Source organism: Eublepharis macularius, chromosome 5, assembly GCF_028583425.1.
Source record: "Eublepharis macularius isolate TG4126 chromosome 5, MPM_Emac_v1.0, whole genome shotgun sequence".
In the NCBI taxonomy this organism is placed as follows: domain Eukaryota; kingdom Metazoa; phylum Chordata; class Lepidosauria; order Squamata; family Eublepharidae; genus Eublepharis; species Eublepharis macularius.
Window position 1 is genome coordinate 80,319,111 of NC_072794.1, and position 20,468 is coordinate 80,339,578.

The 20,468-nt window shown below is 42.1% G+C and overlaps 1 protein-coding gene across 3 annotated transcripts in view; it reads right to left on the reverse strand.

Annotated features, from left to right (window-relative positions):
* Positions 1 to 20,468, reverse strand: part of FGGY (FGGY carbohydrate kinase domain containing) — a 327,353-nt gene that overhangs the window by 187,304 nt on the left and 119,581 nt on the right. For all 3 annotated transcript variants that reach the window (XM_054981972.1, XM_054981970.1, XM_054981971.1), the window contains exon 6: positions 1,517 to 1,632. In XM_054981972.1, the coding sequence (XP_054837947.1) occupies positions 1,517 to 1,632 (116 nt within the window). The remainder of the gene's footprint in view (positions 1 to 1,516; positions 1,633 to 20,468) is intronic.

Sequence of the window (20,468 nt, forward strand, 5' to 3'; positions counted from 1 at the left end):
GCTGCCTCGCGAGATCATCATCGAGTTTTCATCTAAAAGGATCCGAGACACTATCCTATACAACTCATACAATGCGGATTTGGACTTTCTGGGTAATAAAGTCAAGATACTGAAGGACATCCCATTTTTAGTTCGGAAAAGAAGATTTAAGTATAAAAAGCTCGCAGCTCTTCTGAGGGAACGTGGAATAAAGTACAAATGGCTATTTCCGAAAGGTATCTGGTTCAGTTACAAAGATCAAGCTTACAAGATAACATCAGAAGATCAATTAAGGGATTTTGAGGACAAAAATCAAGAATTTCAGCAAGACACCAAGCAAGAAGAAAAGGCGAAGTCTGAAGGGGGGGGAGGGAACGAGCACTGCGGCTGCAGTTGCTCAGAGAGAATTGCGTCCGAGGCCCAGGGGGGGGAGGAAGACTTAATTTGAATTGTAATTTGTATTTTGCAAGGTCAACCACTCCATCAATATCATACAAAGTTTTAATTCTTTAATAATGGCAGTATGAAGGGAAAGCATTATGTGTAGTGTAGTGTTGTTATATGTTGCTGTTTTTTTTTCTTTCCTTCCCCTGCCCCCCTTCTTTCCCTTTGTATTGTTAGTCAATGTAGTTAATAAAAAAAAATTTTAAATCTTAAAAAAAAAAAAAAGTACATATTTTTCCGTATTTCTCTCTCCCAGCCTTCATTTAGTTCTGTTACCTGGCATGTACACATTAACCTACCAAAAGCCAAAAAGAGAGAAGGTTTTCCATCATGGTCTTTCCTCGATGGCATAAGACTTGGGCCTCAATCCTTTGTACACCTTCTTTGAAGTGAGCTTAACTGAATACAACACAATGCACTTCTCAATAAACATATAAATATATTGCGAAAAGACTGTTTTATTTCTAAGGCTGGTGTATAAATAAAGCTGGCTACCTCTTCCCTGTAGTTAAGTGAAAGAGCCAGCCTCACACCTCTCTCTCTAACTTTTGGAGCAACTTCCCTTCACATTACTTCAAAAACTGATGTTAAGAATCAATGAAAATGTTGTCAGAATCAACTTAGCAATGTTACCAATAACCAATTCTTCTTAATCATATCAAAAACCAATTGATTTCAGATCCTGCTTAAATAGGTAACTTAGTTAAACATACTTAAAATTGTTACCAACATCCCCTTTAACTGGGAAAGAGGGGGAATAATCTTCTCCAGAGAAGAGAGGGAATGGAGAAAGCGGGATATATTCTTGAATCTGGCTTCCAAATTCCTAATGCAAATTTCAGGGTGTACTGGGCCCTGATGGAAAAACTAAGCCAAATTTTCTCGAAGGCTGAATGCATCTATTGGGGAAAAGAAAATTGTTTTCTAAACGTATAGATGCAACAAGAATTATAGAATGTACAGTACTATAAGATTATTATTGGGCAGAAGTGATATTTTAAAATTATTTCTGTTAAATTTCCCATTAACATGCCTTGAGTTCTATGAAAGCTGTCTTTTAAAAAGCACAGCAAGTATTTAATAAAAAGGTTACCTATTTTTGCGTACTTGTCTGCCACCAGATCTTCTAATCCAATCAGCTTCCAGAAGCTATCATCCCAGCCTCTCTCTGAAGAGTAGGTCCACTTGCACACCAACGTACACAAAGATCTGTTGGAGGAAAAAATAAACTGCTCTTTTTTATCAATGAAAGATAAAAAATATGCAAGGTTAGAATTGGAAATGGAAATAAACAACACTATTGACATACAGCATGCAATCCTTTCTGTGAAAGCTTATAAACTGGAATCTATTATGGCCACACCTATGTCAATGTCCTGCTCTACAGCTTCTCTATGTTGTGGGAATGGCTTTGTTGGTACTGAAAGGGCTACTTGCTGAAGGAGGCTGCAGAAAACACAAGTACATGGAAGTTATTATATTCCTCTTTGGACTGCAGCCTGTGGTTGCTTCCTCAGACATGTTTTGCTGTGATCTCAAACTGGAGCAGGATGTTTTCAGAGCATCCAAATAATGTCACCCTCCATTCATCTACTTTCCAGTGCTTTCCCTGATTTGCTCTGATCTTTCCTGAAAGATTATAATCCAAGTAGGTTTAGATGCCCTGTGGATGGGTATGTATATTTTGAGGGGGGGAGGGGTGAACCACACACAGGAGTCATTTTGCTGCAGTCATCCCCTTGCACCCACCCTCCCGGTTTCCTTTTAAAAATTGGTATTTGCTACATCACTATAATGATAATGCTACACTATAGTGATACAGTAACCAGTATCTTTTTCTAAAGCCAGTAAAAAGCTCTCTGGCAGGATTGGGAGGGGGAAACAGTGGCTGTGAGGGGATGACCAAGGAAGTGTTCCTATGTGAACACTGTGTTGCTGCCACTGCAAGTTTGCCACAGCAGGAATTGCACAACAGCATCGGAGTGTGTGGAAGCAAGCTGCACCTGTCTACCTAGACACTCAACTAATCTATTTGCCAAATCACTGGATGTTCAAACTCTTTCCTTTGCCACAGTTATTAGAATCACCTGATCCCCTTGCCCACCGCTGAATAGATCTTAGTGAAAAAGCAAATGCCTGTAATAGCGTTCCTAGTACATATCAAGTATTTTAAATGATTTAACACTGGATGATTTTATCCTGAGAACTTTTTCTGTAACTACTTTACAAAGCCGTTGGGAGAATAATATGAAAGATGCAATTTAAAATAATCTGGAATAAACTAATATTATACTGACATACCTGTTCTAACATAGTACATCGAATTAACAACACATTTCAGATTATCACCGTCACTTAATCAGATCATCTATGATACCAATTTTTCATCAGCTGTAACCATGATAATCAATCAATCAATCAATCAATCAATCAAGTACCTTTAATGGCATACAGCCATGATAATCATGCCAGTCATCAGTGATAAAATTAGCCATCAGTGATTGGTATCCATTGAACCTAATTAACCATCAATTTCCCTTCATTTTGCTCACCCATTTGCCTCCCTCATCACTACCAGTACTTGAAAGCCAACCAATATTTAAGATAAGCACAAAACCATTGTGAATTTGTATGAGCAAAGTTATTAATGTGTTTGGTACAAGTTAATGATTCATATTTATGTAAACATTTTTATATCGTCTTAATTCATTAGGTCAGCTGCTTTGACAATATGCATTTAGCATCAGAAACTAGTATGAATCCATAGCCACACAAAGCCTACGTTTTTCACCAAGCCTGCAGTTCATTTAAGTGATGGTTACCACAATGGTATAGTTAACTATCTTATTATTTATTTAAACAGTGTAAGCACTTTTGCTCCCAAAGAAACAGACAGACACCCCAAACTGTTGCGTTGGTTTTGCTACTTTTGGGAGCAGCAGCTCAGCATCCTATCTGAGCTCTTAAAATTTCCCTCTAAGACTACAACTGCAACAAACACCTTGAAGTACAAGTGACCAAGATGTAGGCTTGTTTTAGAAAACAAATCCTCTAGACTGCAATTCAAATAAGATTAAAGTATTTCACAAATTGCAGAACAGTTTGTCAATTTAATCTCATGTAATAACTTAACTATGTAATCCAAAAATGTTTGGTTGCTTAGCTTCTTGTCTAGAGAAGCTCCCTGTTCACATGTAGTATGCCTCAGAATGACATTGTAGGGATAAACAACAGGGGATGCCTTGTGATGCCTGAATTACATATGCTGGAGAATGAGGAAGGAATAACAGAGCAAAACACTGACTGTGGAGGTAGAATGGGCCATATCAATGGACATCAAAGGAGAAAGATCATATTTTTGAATACTTTCCTGCATTAAAAAAAAATCCAGGCAAACAGAAAAGCAGCATAACAAAGAGAAGGGACAGAAGCTTTCTCCCTGCTGTGCTGTGTTTCTATATATATGGAGTATTTTTATTTAGAAAGAACATCCACTATCAAAAGATGGAATCCTGCAGTCTGAAATGGTGCCATCCACCCTATCATCTCAATATAGTGTGTGTATGTGTCATTAAGCTGCTTCCAACTTATGAATTAATGACCTCCAAAACATCCTATCATTAACAGCCTTGCTCTGGTCTTGCAAACTGAAAGCAGAGTAAATCAAACCTGAATTTCCAGACATCACTGGACTTGGTGCTGCTGAAGACAGAAAAACTACACGAAAATTTACCTTGACTCAGCAAAGAAATACTGGGTGATTCCACACTAGTGGTTTTATGCTGTTCAGCTTCCAAATGACCTCAATTTTTCTTTGTGTTTCCACATGTGGGAAGGCAATCCTAGAAGCAGCTTCGAAGTCACTACAGGTTTTGTCTGTTTTTTTTCTATCCTGCTTTCCCCCGATTTATTTGTCCATTCGCAGCAGATTCGGGATTTTAATCATGCAAAATTCTTTATCCGATGTTCTCCCCACTCTTGCCCTTTTCTCTTGCACTTCGAATCAACTTAATTTGATTGCCCAATCACGTTTTTTAAGCCACACCCACTACCTTTCCCTTCCTCTCTTGTTTTTTATTTAATTATTAAAAAGTTGCAATGTTTCTACAAGTCTATGCAGAAACATATCCTGTATCATGTAACGACAGCTGACCAATAACAGGTCCTTTTTCAATGCATCAAATTTGTTACTTGTTGCTCGCTGACAGCTGACAGCTTTTGAGGCAGAGGGAAAGCGGGGTCATTGGTAACAATTTTCCCTCCAAATGTCAATAACCAATACTCATTCCACTATATTGGCGGGAAATGCTCTGACCTATCAGATGTGTTTGTTTGATGCAACATTTATATGTAGCAATGTTTTTTTGAAGAAAAAAAAATTAAAAATGAAGACGCAAGTCTGTCGACACTTCCTCCAGAAAAAGCAACGAGGAATCAATTTTTATACTGGCAAATTCCGCATGACGGACTTTGAACATGATGAAATGAAATGTCAATGTGAAACAAAAGCCTTAATGTGGAATCGGGGAGTGATGGATTCGTACAACTCCACTGCAGCACGACTTCTCAGAAAGTCCAATCAAAATTGATCATGCGGAATCCCCCACTGATGTTCAGACTTTCTAGTTGGGTTACAATCTTCATTCTGGTTTATGCACAAGACCCACTCTCTCCTAGCCAAATTCCTTTGTTCAAAATTCCAATTTTTCAAAGCTTTATTCTCCAATTTCAGCATCATGAATTTGAAAAGACTTTGTCTCACCCAAGCTACTGATCATGCTGGGGTCCTCCATTAGTTCAAATTAATATTTATTATTTGTTTAAAATATTAATATCCTGCTTTTTGGTGAGACCAGATTCAAAACTGCTTACATATCAAATCTTAAGAGTCAATCCAGATTAAAATAATACTGACAATAAAGCAGAAGACAACCAGTCCCCAACGGCACAACATAATGTTCAACAAACCACTAGACTATGCTGAGCATCAACTATTAAACACTGTTCAAAGCTTTTTTAAACAGTTCTGCTTTGGAAAAACTTCCCAAAGTACCCTAAATCAGAAATTTTCCACACCTGCTGTGGCAAACTATTTCAAAGAGACAGTGCAGCAACAGAAAAGGCCCAAGCTTGGACTTAAATAGTTCTCATTACTTCACAGGAAGGCACTGCCAATAAAGCCTGAGAAACAATGTGCTTAAATTACATGCACAAAGGTACTGGCTGGATATTAGGAAGAACTTTTTCACGGTCAGAGTAGTTCAAAAGTGGAATCAGCTGCCTAGGGAGGTGGTGAGCTCCCCTTCACTGACAGTTTTCAAGAAGAGCCTGGATGAATATTTGTCAGAGATGCTTTAGGTTGATCCTGCACTAGGCAGGGGGTTGGACTAGATGGTCTGTATGGCCCCTTCCAACTCTTATGATTCTATGAAAAGTTCTATAAGTTCTATAAGACTGGATGTATATCTGTCCCAAAGGTATTAATTAATTTATTTATTTATTTAATCACATTTCTAGACCGCCCTCCCCGTCAGACAGGCTCAGGGTGGTTTAACAACAGTTTAAAACAAAAAAAACATTATAAAAATATTAAAACATTATATCATAAACAATTAAAATTGGCGGGTATAAAATATTAAAAATACAGCATTTTCCTGCATGAGTGGTGGAAGGTCTTCAGTGGTATGGCTGGTGAGAGGACAACCTTGTCCCCACCAAATGCCTGGTGGAACATCTCCGTCTTGCAGGCCCGGCGGAAAGATAACAAATCCTGCCGGGCCCTAGTTTCCTCAGACAGAGAGTTCCACCAAGTCGGAGCCAGGACCGAAAAGGCCCTGGCTCTGGTAGAGGCTAGGCAGACCTCCCTGGGGCCAGGGACAATCAGCAAGTGCTTAGTGGCTGATTTAAGTGACCTCCGCGGAACATATGGGGAGAGGCGGTCCCAAAGGTATGCTGGGCCCAGTCCACATAGGTCTTTATAGGTCACCACCAAAACCTTGAACCGGACCTGGTACTCCACCAGTAACCAGTGCAGCTGACGGAGGATAGGTGTTATATGAGCTATGATTGGTGCTCTGGCAACCACCCGTGCAGCTGCATTCTGAACCAGCTGCAGTTTACAGATAAAGCCCAAGGGAAGCCCCACGTAGAGTTGCAGTAGTCTAATCTAGAGGTGACCATTGCCTGGATCACTGTCGTAAGGTCATGGGTTGATAAGTAAGGAACAAGTTGTCGAGCCTGTCTTAGATAGAAAAATGAGGATTGAACAACTGCTGCAACCTGTGCCTCCATAGACAAGGAAGCATCCAGGACCACCCCCAGGCTCCTCACTCTCGACACCGGCGTAAGTGGCACTCCATTGAGAACGGGGAGCCGGAGTCTCGCACCCATGGACCCTAGACCCACATGCAGGACCTCCATCTTCGAGAGATTCAGTCTCAGCTGACTCTGCTTCAACCATCCAGTTACAGGCACGTTCCAGGACATCTGGGGCAGAGCCTGGCCGTCCGTCCATCATCAGATACAATTGGGTGCCATCTGCATATTGATGGCACCCAAGTCCAAAACTCTGTACCAGCTGGGTGAGTGGGTGCATATATACGTTAAATAGCAGGGGGGAGAGTATTGCCCCTTGAGGGACACCACACACCAACGGGTGGCAGGATGACAACTTCTCCCCTAGTGCCACCCTCTGTCCCCGACCGTGGAGAAAAGAGACAAACCACTGCAGAGTTGTCCCTCGAATCCTCACATCGGCAAGGCGGTGGATCAACAGGTCATGATCGACCGAATGCTGCTGATAGATAACAGAGTTTCACTTACTGTAACTGCTGTTCATTGATGTCTTCTGTGCAGGCACACATGGGACTGCGCACGTGCAGGCCTGCCGACCGGAACTTTTTTCTCTAGCTAAATGTCCACTAGGGGTGCCTAACCAGCTAGTGCACATGCACGGCCTTTCCCGCCAATATTACATCCGGTGGGCATCCCTCACCCTCCAGTTTCTCCTGTGCCGCTGACCCCCAGAGAAAATTCACCAGGAGGAAGCATAGTGGGGCAGGAGGGAGGGTATGTGTGCCTGCACAGAAGACGTCAATGAACAGCAGTTATGGTAAGCGAAACTCTGTTTTCATTGTCCGTCTTCTGTGCAGTCCCACATGGGAGACTCACAAGCCGCTTACCTTGGAGGAGGGTATGCTTCTTCACAGAAAAAGCGATTGCAGGACAGCCTGACCAACAGCCGCTTCCTTGCGCTCCAACGTATCCAAGGCATAGTGTTTGGCGAAGGTCTCAGAAGAGGACCACGTAGCCGCCCTGCAGATCTCTCGAATGGGAATCCCTCTCAGGAAGGCCGCCGAAGATGCCTGCGCCCTGGTCGAATGAGCTCGAACCCCTAGAGGGCACTCCACATTAGATTGTGCATAACAGGTCTTTACAGCCATCGTAACCCATCGGGATATAGACTGAGGAGTGGCAGCCTTCCCTTTACGGGAACTCGCATAACAAACGAAAAAACTATTAACCTTCCTAAACGCCTTGGTTCTCTGAAGGTAGAACAGTATCGCCCTACGCACATCTAAAGAGTGTAAGGCCCGTTTTGAGCTGTTTGTAGGAGAGGGGAAAAATACAGGCAGGATAATGTCCTGCGACGTGTGAAACTGTGTGGAAACTTTGGGACGAAATCGCAGATCAGGTCTTAGTACCACCTTATTGTGGTGTACCTTAAGAAAAGGAGGATCACACCTGAGAGCCGCCAATTCACTAACCCTACGGGCAGAAGTAATGGCTACCAAAAACGTAACTTTAAACTATAAGAACTTCAAGGCACAAGAAGCCAAGGGTTCAAATGGCGATTTCATCAGCGCAGCCAACACCAACTTAAGGGACCACTGAGGCACTATCTCCCTAACCGTGGGAAACGTATTGTGTAAACCCTTGATAAAAGACTTGGACAAACTATGAGAAAAAATCGTTCTACTATCAATCTTAGCATGAAATGCAGAAATAAACCTTCACTGAGGAATTAGAAAGGCCCTGATCCTTAAGAGTCAGTAGGAAATCAAAAATGCCCCCTAAATGGCAATTCCAAATATCCAACCCCCTCTCTGCAGCCCAAGCCTCAAAACGTTTCCACTTAGCTGCATAGGACTTACGGGTGCTATCCCGCCTGGCATTAACCAAAATTTCAGTCACTCTGTCGGACAACTCTGGGGGCCCCGAATAAGCCATGCCCTCAGCTTCAGTTTGGGTAAATCGTGATACAGAACTCCCCTGTAAGAAAGGAGATTTGGAACCCGACTGAATTGATAGGATAACCCCTGAGAGAGCTGCATCACCAGATGAAACCACGGCTGACGTGGCCAAAAAGGAGTGACTAGGATTATGTGTGACCCGTCCCGGAGGATCTTGCTGACCGTCCTGGCAAGTAGAGGAAAAGGAGGGAACACATAAAAGAGAGCTCCCGTCCAGGAGACCTGGAAGGCGCCCCCCGAAGAGTTTCGACCCAGACCTCCCTGGGAACAAAACTGATGGGCTTTCCTGTTGCTTTCTAACGCAAACAGATCCACCTTGGGGAAACCCCAAATCTCGAATAGTTTGTTCAATTCTGAGTCCGTGATTGTCCACTTGTGGTTGTCAGACGTCATACGGCTTAGTTTGTCTATTATCACATTCGAAATCCCTGGAATGTGAACCACTTGCAAGGAGATGCCCCTGTCTAAGGCCCATTCCCAGATCCACATCGCTTCTTCGCAAAGGGTTCGAGATGTGGTGCCCCCTGCTTGTTCAGATAAAACATGGCAGTGCAATTGTCTGTGAGAATTTGCACTGTCTTGTGCTGTAGAGTATCTGCGAATGCGATAAGGGCAAAACGAATAGCCAGTAATTCTAACATGTTAATGTGGAGACATCTGTCTTGGTCAGACCAAGTCCCATAAGCTCTAAGGCCACACTGGGCACCCCAACCAATAGTGCTAGCATCTGTAGATATGGTGACCTGACACTGAAGTGTTCCAAAGGCAACCCCCTTAAGAAAGTTACCCTCAGAAAGCCACCAATTCAGGGAGCGAAGAACCCCACGAGGGATAGAATATTTCCTGTTCTGAGGGGCTGTAGGTAAATCATGGACTGCGAGAAACCACAATTGAAGTGATCGCATGTTCAATCTGGCCATAGGAGTCACAGCCATGGCAGATGCCATAAGGACCAACAACGTCTGGATAGCCGACGCTGGTTGAAAACGACATCTAGAAAAATGGGCTACCATGCGCTCAATACGTAAGGCGCGTTCCTGGGGCAGAAATCCTTTATTCAGTATCCCATCTAAGACCATGCCTATAAATTTCGCCTTGTGAGGGAACCAGAACTGATTTCTGAAAGTTAACTAGGAGTCCCAAGCGAGCGTAAGTGCGCACCACAAGGTCTACATGTTCACAAAGCAGGTCCGAGGACGGGGCTGCCAAAAGCCAGTCGTCCAAATAAGGAAAAATGGAAAACCCTTGGCGTCTAAGGAAAGCTATCAGTGGAGCCATGCACTTAGTGAAAACTCTGGGAGCAGATGATAGCCCAAAAGGCAGGACCTGATACTGGAACACTTTACCATTACAAAGAAACCTCAGGAACTTCCTATGTTCTGGGTGTATGGAAATATGGAAATACGCATCCTTGAGGTCCAGGATGGCAAACCACATGTTCTCAGGCATCAGCTGCAGAACCATATGCAAAGTTAACATCCTGAACTTTCTAGGTCTCACCGACTTATTCAGGCCTCTAAGGTCTAAGATGGGACGTACTCCCCCATCTTTTTTGTCAACTACAAACATCCTGGAGTAGAACCCAAGAAAAGATTCCCCTTGTGGGATCTCAGTAATCGCCCCCTTCTGTTGTAGTGCCTGCACAGCAGTCTGGAGCTTCTGTGAAGAGGAATCAAAGGAAAAATCAGGGAGAGACAACTCCGGATAAACTTCAAACTCAATTTTATAACCAAACTTTATAACATCAAGAACTCAACTGTCAGCTTGGATCTCCACCTAGAATAAACTAAACTCAGCTAAACTGTCTCCAAAGACAACAGCCTGGTCAACGGCTAGTCAGAACTGTTTAGGCTGGGTAGCCGGTTCTTTCTCAGCCGGGCTCCATCGATTCTGCCGCGGACGGTAATTGGACCTGCGTCGCTGGAAGGAGCCCGAATGTTGATGGGGCTGTCTGAAGGAGCCATAAGGAGGATACGGTTGGTACCTCTGGTTCCTGTTCTAATAGTAGGAGGAGGAATGGAACGGAAGATGGTTGTACTGAGGTGGTTTTGTGTGGACAATGCCATATGACTGTGCCATCAGGCGGTCCTTCCGCTTCTGTGACAGATATTCATCCGTCTTGCTGGAGAAGAGGGTCTTCCCTTCAAAAGGCATGTCCTCGACTTTGCTCCGGGTCTGAGGAGGTAGAGCAGTCGTACGCAGCCAGGCATGCCTCCTAAGAATGACAGCTGAGGCCAGGACTCTGGCTGAGGTCTCCAGGGTGTTGTGGCCGGCACTAATCTGCTGCTTAGATAGGTGCAGTGCCTCGTCCATAATCACCTTCGCAAGGACCCTCTGGTCGTCAGGGAGCTTGTCGAGGAAAACCGCGATTCGATTCCAAAGGAATATCTGGTAGGCACCCCTTATGGAGGAATAATTAGCAACCTTCACTATCAGAGCCGCCGAGGAGTAGATCTTTTTTCCTAGAGAATCCAACTTTCTACTCTCCTTGTCCACAGGCACAGTGTGAGAGCTTTGTCTCTGACTAGATTGCATCTCCTCAGCGATCAGTGACAACGGAGGAGGATGGGAGAAGAGGTAGGTGCAGACATCATCCCGGGTCTTGTATAGAGCTTCCAGCCGGTGTGAAGTAGGGTGAATGGAAGCTGGTTTCTCACACACCGAGGTGATAACTTCCTCCAGACCCTCTGTGATGGGAAAAGCAATCGAAGCCGGATTGCCCGAGTATATGTGACGTAAGATCTTGTCTTTGGGTTTAGGGTTGACTGCTGACACTTCTAGCTCCAAGGAGTGAGCCATCCTCATCATCTGCTCTGCATAGAGGCGAAAATCCTCGGTTGGTGATTTCCTGCCGGTACCGATAATAATCTCGTCTGGCGATGGATCCGACAGAGGGCTCGGGCTCTGATCACGATCAGTCTCAGATCGATGGTAAACATATTCCCGCCTGGGAGAGCCATAGCAGGAGTATTCACTACCCGCCAGATCCCACTCCTCCTGGGCCGAGATGATCCAGTAGGCCCGATGTGGTCGAAGAAGTTCGGAAACGAAAGCCTCCGAAGGACGGTGGTACGACCGAGGGGAGCCCTGCTCTGAAAAGCGGCGGCATCTCACTCGGGAGGGAGAGCCAGGCCAAGGGCCCTCACGGGGATCCCACTCGTCAGCAGATGATAAATAAGAGGGCGATCGGATCCGAGGGGAAGGTGTTTTAGGCCTGTCCGATTAAGAAATTGGAGAACCTTCCCTATGAGGAAAAGCTGAAGAGTCTGGGACTTTTCAGTTTAAAAAAGAAATTACTAAGGGGGAGGGATATGATAGAGGTCTATAAAATTACACACAGGGTGAGACAGTGGACAGAGAGAACTTTTTCTCTCCGAAAATACTAGAGGGCATACAGTGAAGCTGATGGTCAGTTGATTCAACATGGCCAAAAGGAAATACTTCTTTATACAATGAGTGGTTAAAATCAAAAATTCACTGCCAGAGGATGTATTAAGAGCCATAAGTAGATTCATGGAGGATAGGTCTATCAGAAGCTACTAGTCATAGTGGCTAAAGGGAACTTCTCCATTCAAGGCAGTAAACCTCTGAATACCAGTACCAGGAGGCAACATTCCACATTTTTATTCCAAATGTGGAAAAGGTACTCCTGAACACTGGACTTATCAGTTTCTTCAATTAAAAAGCCAGGTATAGTGTGGCTTAGGCTCCTAATTGAATAGTCAAAGACAGGTCCATTCCATGTAGAGTAAGCAAAATCTAGGTCCTTAAACTGTTAAAAAGATGGCCTTCTGTCTTATCTAAGCACTTTTAACAGATTCAAATCATAGATTAATCTAGAGCTGAAGCTAAGATATTAAAAGTAGAACAATAGAATTATTTCAGTCTAAAGCCATTCAAATCAGACTGTAGTAATTCTGCATATGATGTCCGTCAAAAGATCCTTAAATTCTCCTATTCTGCCGAATGTGTGCTTTCATTTTCCCTCTCCATTTCATAGATTGTACTTTTCTTGAAGAAAAAGAAAATTTATATTCAGAGTTTTTCAGTTCCAAAGAATTACATATTATACTAAATCTAACATATTTGTCAGTGATCTTTAAAAGCTTAAGTAAAATAGACTGATCTTTGTAAAAAAAAAAATCTCTTCTACTACCCTTCTCTCAGCTCAAGTAAGAATCGTTTGTCCACTTTTTCTACTGCCTTAGTACAAGTGAAAAATAATCCATTGACTGTGTAAAACCATTAAAAGTAGCAACAAATGCACACCAAATGACTGGATTTCATGTATATCCCTAATGTAACAACATTAATATTTTCCTAATAATCCCAATCAGCTTGTTTTTTCTAGGACAACACCATAACAATCATGAAACCTGAGCCAATAAATATAAGCTCAATCATGGCTTCTGCAAACATGGTGATCATGCAGTACCATGTGTATGTTTCCTTTTGAATAATGGCAGACAAGACGTAAGTGTGCTGAGGAAATGCGAATACTAGATCAAAAGTAGCCCTCTTACAGTGCGGGATCAGAAGCAAACTATCTATTCATAGAGCTTCCAACACTCTTCACAGGAAGAAAAGATATATGAACTCATGGAATAGTCCCACAATGTACACAAACCAACTGTACCTGATTGCAATCATCTTGAGAATGTCCTATTGACTTCAACAGAACCATGTTTTTACAAGTGTTAGTGGGCATCTATCAAGGCAGAGAACAGAAAATGTTTCCCATTCAGTAATACTTATTTTAGAAACAAGATGCTGAGTTCCATCTGTGCTGAACTGGGAAGAGGCACAGAACTTACAGGGGAAGGAGAGATCTGTTGCTGGCATGGGGAGGGGAGATATTGTATCACACTGTACTTTTTTAACTCCTTTGAACTACCTGATATTTCCAAGAAGCAGAGAAAGCACAATTACAAGTAAATTACCATTCTGATTCTACGTTCCCCACTTCTCCTGTAACACATGAAACAAGACTTGTGCATTTCAGCTACAATAAGATAAAGAGGGATTATGTGAAGTTCACAAAACACACTGTGTGATGGACTTACTCCACCTTTACACATTACATCAAAAATACTTCATCTAGTTCTATTTTTCTAGCTGTATACAGCAAGTAAAGCAGCTCTCAAATTCCAGGTATTCCTATCATTTAACCAGAGTAAAAACATTCATCCATTCATTATAATATTTAGCCAAATCTCAATGTATCTTCCTTAGAAAATGCACAGTCCATCCTTCCAAAGCTCAGGCCAATTACAACAAAACATACAATTCTACTATATAAAAGGCATATTCCTGACAACTCATGTCCTACCCTGGTGGGCCTCTAGAGGGCACTGCCATGGAGTGAAGTTCAGACAAGGCAGCCCATCCCTCCAGAAAGTGTGCCATAGCAGAAAGCCCAGGCCAGGATCAGGTACAGAGCAGGCAGCAATGCCTGCCCCCTCCCCCCCCCCCACCGACTTCATCCAGCTGGGATCAGGAGCAGAGTAGATGGCAATGCCCGCCCCTCATAGGGTTGCCAGCCTCCAGGTGGTGGCTGGAGATCTCCCGGAATTACAACTAATCTACAGGCCACAGTGATCAGTTCACCAGAAGAAAATGGCTGCTTAGGGGGGTGGATTATATGGAATTATACCATGCCAAGGTCCTTTCCCTCCCCAAACCCTGCCTTCTGCAGGCTTCACCCCCACACACAAACACAGATCTCCAGGAATTTCCCAACTTGGAGCTGGCAACCCTAGCCCCTCACCTTCACCCAGCTGGGATCAGGAGCAAAGCAGGAGGCAATGCCCGCCTCCCTTCAACCTGCTGGAATTAGGTGCAGAGAAGGAGGCAATGTCCACTCCCCCCTTTACCCAGCCGGGATCAGGAGCGGAGCAGGAGGTAATGCCCCCCCCCACCCAGCCACGATCAGAAGTGGAGCAGAAGGCAGTGCCAACCTGCCTGCCCTCCCCTTTCTAGAGCCCATTGTATTTTTTCCCACAATGGGCTTTGTTACTAGTAAAATATAACAGCTTAAAAATTTAGCCTACCATATATCATGTATTATTTACTTACTTACTTAATTTCACATTTCTATTCCGCCCTCCCCACAAGCGGGCTCAGGGAGGATCACAACACATTAAAATATAGTAAAAGTCCATCTCCATAAAACATTTTAAAACATCATTAAAATAAAAACATATTTCTAATTATACAACAATCAGCCTTACAATTAAAACAGGGTGGTGGACAGCCTTCGCAGGGAGGGTTAGATTTAATACACCCCTTGTCGTTTCAGGCCGGCAGAGGCCCAGACCTCAGCCATGTGCCTGGTGGAACAGCTCTGTATTACAGGCTCGGTGAAAAGATAGTAGGTCTTGCCAGTCCCTGATCTCAATAGACAAAGCATTCCACCAGGTGGGAGCCAGGACCGAGAAGACCCTCAATAAAACAGATAAACACCAGATTCCCCTCACCTTCATAACCCTTTATGTAGTCTTAACTGATTACTTTTCATAGCTGGAAAATTACATGAATCTATCTAGAGAAAATTATCTTCAGCAATTGTAAGTATTAACTGTGCTCTAACTGACCTCTACATTTCTTTCAATTTGCTTGAACTCAAAACTTTCTTAGGGTTATTTTTATAGAGAACAAGATTACCTTCTTATTTTGCCTGAGTCTACCTCCTGATTTGGGGCTGGACTGTTCAAACATATTTTGTTGTACTGATTCATTTGCATCAATGCCAGCTGAGACTATAGAGAAATCATTTGTCAAAGTTAAAATACTGAAAAAAGCTTAATTCTTACAGAAATAACCAAACCTACCACGGATTTAGTGAGAGCTAGAAATATATAAATATGCCCTTTTTAGTTTCTCTTTTGTTCCTGTATGCTGCCATTATAAACCTCTTCATTTTGAACATTTTTGTTGCTGGTGTTCCCAACTTGGTTTTTTTTACTGTATATTTATTCAATACACATTATATGGCATTAAGCATACACATTATATGGCATTTATATGTAACTTATGAAAAGAGTGTAATAACTGCAAAAAAATCACCATAATAAAAACATTAAGTACCATAAAAATAGTATCTTGTGGGTTTGATTCACACAAGAGAAAAATGATAATCCTGGGACTTCTGAGTCAAAACAAACTACAAAAGTCAACAGCAATTAGAGCCTGATGCCTAATTAGAGCAGGCTCAGCTCCAGTAACCCTAATGATTCAAATCTCCCCTGCAACTTTAATCAAAAAATTTTATTCATGATTGAGGAGGGTGACCTGGAACAACAGTCACACTGTTGACAAACTCCAAGTTCACTGTAGGCAAGAAAGGCAATAGTAAAATTGTGACAGTTTGTAACAAAGCCAGTCAGTGTGGTACAAAGATTAGCCTGTCTGACTAAGTTCTGGGAGAACCAGGTTCAAATCCTCACTTTCCCCTCAAAGCTTGCTGGGTGACCTTTGGCCACTTACATATTCTCAGTCTAACCTAGCTCACAGAGCTGTTGGGAGGATAAAATGGAGGCAAGGAAACACTGTAAGCTGCTTTCCCCACTGGGAACAAAGATGGGGTATAAATAAAGTAAATAAAATTTGTAAAGAATTTCTATCTACATTTCTTGATTTTTAATCTGCCTTAATAATACTCCTGCTCTTACAATAGGCATAGTCCAATGGAGCCAGAGTTCCTTTAGCACTCTGAGACTCACCAAGATTGACAGCAGACACACTTGGACAAACTGTGTGTAGAATTCAGCATACTAAGAATCTCAGCCTTCACACTGAATAATCAAATAGAACAGTTCAAGAAGAATCATTCAAGTAGAGGTTTGGTGGGGGTGCATTTCCATGCATTGCAGTTGTGCAAATGACAATCTTCTGCTCTTAGAAAAATTCTACTACCTTGGTTCAAAATAATGCAAACTCATGATTTGGCATCATGTGAATGAGACTTGAAGAGCTTCAGGTTTGCTCATGTGATCCCTGTTTCCCTGTTTGCCACAAGCTGATTAGTGCAGATGATCCTGAATTTCATGACGATGGTTCAATGATTTGTGAATTCAAGACAAAACTATAGCTACTGACAATATTTACATATAAATGGCAAGAAAAAAAGAATTTAAATGGCACAGCAACATAACAAATGGGAAATTTCCTGAAGAAAATAGATGGGACAAAAATCATCTTTGCAAGCATGCTTTAAAAATGCTTCCAAAATTAAGTTTGCAAACAATGGATTGCTCCGGAATGGAATTCTAGCTTACAGAGCAACCCCAAATCACAGTCTGCTGGGTCAGATGTTGTAAAAATAGAAGTAATTAAAAAAAATTAGGGGTACAACAAAAAAAGGTACAGAAATATTAGCAATAAGTAAAATAAACGTGCACAAGCAAGCTTTAAGCTCCTTTAAGATTCAATCTAGCTCAGTTCAGACATAACCCAAAACCATGATTTAATTATGGTTATTGCCTGTGAGCTGGCTTCACATCTAAATTCTAGTTTGCCTCAATAAATACTAGTTTTATCATCTTCATTTTTCCCATCGATTCCCCACACTCCTCCAAAGATGAATTGGTCCAGCCTGCATTTCAGTAAGGATATCATTGTATGTTATACAAAAACACAATCAAGAGTAACTGTGGCTAAAAAAACCCAACTTTATGATATGGCATCAGATCCTTGTCTGATGTGTCCTAATGAACAGTTAACGGAGCACCCTGTGTTCTCACAATCGCATAAATTCATGTAGCATCTGAACCTAGTCTGTGTGACTCAACTTGCAAGAAAAAGTTTATCGTCACAGAACCAGCTAGAACACTGTATTCCACAATGTCTGGCAGTAGACAAACACATATCGGCCATAGACCCACGGTTTTAAGCTCAGACTGGACCATGTACTAGAAGCAGTGGCAATACTTGGACACATCCTCATAATCTCAGCAAGCCACACTGAAGAAAAGAGAATAAAAAACACTTTTTATAAAATTAGAAGAGTAAGGTTTCCAAGCCCCTAGGAACATGGATAAAGATATAATCTTACGGGTAGCATCTGGTAAAGGTTCAGAAACAAAGGAAACCTTTGGCAGGGCTCCAGCTATTACAGGACAGGGCATTCAGCACACAGGAAGGCTGCGCAACAAAAGAAGCCTAGAGCTGTCTGAAAACAGATCTACAGGCACAGCAGTGTTCTCCCCTCACCCCACCCGCAGTTGTCCCAGACAGAACATTCAGCACATTTAAGCCCTCCAGCAACACTTTATTGTAAATAAAACTGGGTGTTGGTGCTTTATAAGCCGCAGGTCATCACATGACAGTATGTGAAAACAAGCAACCATTCCCTCCAGCATTATGGTTAATTACAAGGGTATTAATTTCAGGAGGATCCTGCATTAGTTCTAGACACAATGCACATATAAACGCCCATTGTGTCTGAATCAGCAATGTCTTGCTCAAAAGGGCTACTATCCTGTAAAAAGTAAGAAAATGGCTGAAGCAGAACTGGTGGAGGGAGGAGGGAGAAGGCAAGGTTTGCCCCAACCTGGTAGGCACTGATGACATCACAAAGACTATTTAGATATATACAGTATAGCCACAGAACATAAATTAACATCATGCTTCCAGAGGAACATCAGTTCAACCCTGTAACATGTACCCACTAGATTGTTAAATGTGAGTTATTTCTTTATGTTTAATCGTCAAGTTCATTTTCCCCCTCTTCTTAATGGATGTGAGCTGAAAAACAACAAAGAGTGGCAAATCTTCATCTTCCCTTCAATCAAGGGGAAACTGGTCAGTCTTCCTTGGAACTTAGACTAATGATTCTTGGAGTCTCCTGGGATTGTATGACAAATGAATCATCACATCTAAGCAGGACTCCAAGAGTATTTTGTTCTAAGAATTTTTGCATGTAAAAATGCCTGAACAAAGTATTTATTTTGATTTTGCATTTCTAAAGGAGGTATAATAAATGTCAATACTATACACCCCATTTTGTCTCAGCAAGAACCTCCATAACTTTTTATCTTCTGTAATGTTAACATTAGAATGAATTCAAGGTTCAAGAAAACAACATGTTCCCAGTCCCCTAACAAGCATAGGGAGACAGCTAAGGAGAGAATCCCTAGAAGATCAAAAATTTTCTCAGGAATTAGAATGAGACAGTTTGCCAAGCCACAAAACCAACTAAGATACTGCATAACACAGTATCAGTGGAAACTTTATGCCCTAAGCACTGACAATCTGAAATACTGTTGCCAACCATGGCCTCAGTTGGTTAACTTCTAGAACTGGGCATGGGCGATACTGGACAGGAGAGAGAGACAAAGGAATGAAGCAACCCCTTGTGACATCACTGTTCGAACTAGTCAAGCAAATATCTAGGGCTAAAGTTCTTTTGGTTAACTAAGATACTGAAACAAGAAAATAAATGCCAGAATGTACAAAATGGGAGGTACCATGTATTCTACCTTTCTAGATGTCCCAGCCAACTTTTTTAATTAAAAAAACATCTTGATATACTTCACATGATCAAATTTTTTGATTTTTTTAATCAATCTGATCAGTAATTTTTTTTCATAAAAATAAAGATTTTCATTACTTTTAACTATATTATACTTTCGCTGTTTCCCATTACTATACAGATCATTTTTTTAATACAACACGTACTGTTCCATAAAGTTCAAGATTTTGCTGCTGGGGAGAGAACACTCCTGCAGAATTCCAGAAACTTTGGAAAACATGCAGCTCTGAGTGTTAAACTACGCATGATTTTGGCATTTCATGACTGGAGATGCTTATATGTTGTTGGGTCCCAAAAAGAATGCTGTGGGTAGGGACACATGGATTAGAGATATGGTCCTGGGCAAGGATAGGTACTGTGTCCTCTGGCAGTTTCTCTGAAAAAGAGGGCAACTTTTCACATCTGATATCCTCTTACTTCTTTGTTAAAGGAAAACCATCTACATAGGGAGCTGCTTGAACCAAAAAGTGTGTATGTCCCAGGTATACAGTATACGAATATATCACTCAGAAATATAAGCTGGGTTTTGCAGCGACAGTTAACCCTCTGCTTCCCATTTCTATTAATTATTTAGCCATCCCTAGCTCATCAACTTGCTCTAATTGCCCTTTCTGGATTTTGGCCAAAAGTGCATTCTTCCAAGTCTTGCGGCAAATTGATAAAACAAAGAAAAACAATCTTATTTTCAAGTCCAGTGGAAGTGGTGGAGAGTGCCATCAAACCATAGTTGACTTACAACAACCCCCGGTAGGGTTTTCATAGCAAGAGACTAACAAAGGTAGTTTGCTATCGCTTGCTTCTGCAACCTTGGTCTTTGTTGGAGGTATCCCATCCAATTACTAACCAAAGTCCACTCTGCTTAGCTTCCCAGATCTGAAAGGACTGGGCTTGCTTGGGCTATCCAGGTCAGGCTTCAAGTCCCGTAACACCTTACAATTCCTTGTCAGACCAGGCTGCTGGGTTCTGCTCGGCCTGGCTCGCTCCAAGAGTCCTTATTTTCATCTGTGCAGTGTTGGAAGGAATAATGAAATTGCTCTGCATAGCAATTTAAAGCAGCTTTCTCATGGCAGCTGTAACAAGCAAACGAACCCTTTGAGACAACCTCTGTATAATATTTTGGATAATATGGGTTTTAGAGTTATTCCCAAGGATGCACGGACAAAGCTCTATTTTCCAAGAAGCAGCAAGGAGAGTGTATCAAGTGGTGTCACAAAGGTTATTCCCAAGGATGCACGGACAAAGCTCTATTTTACAAGAAGCCA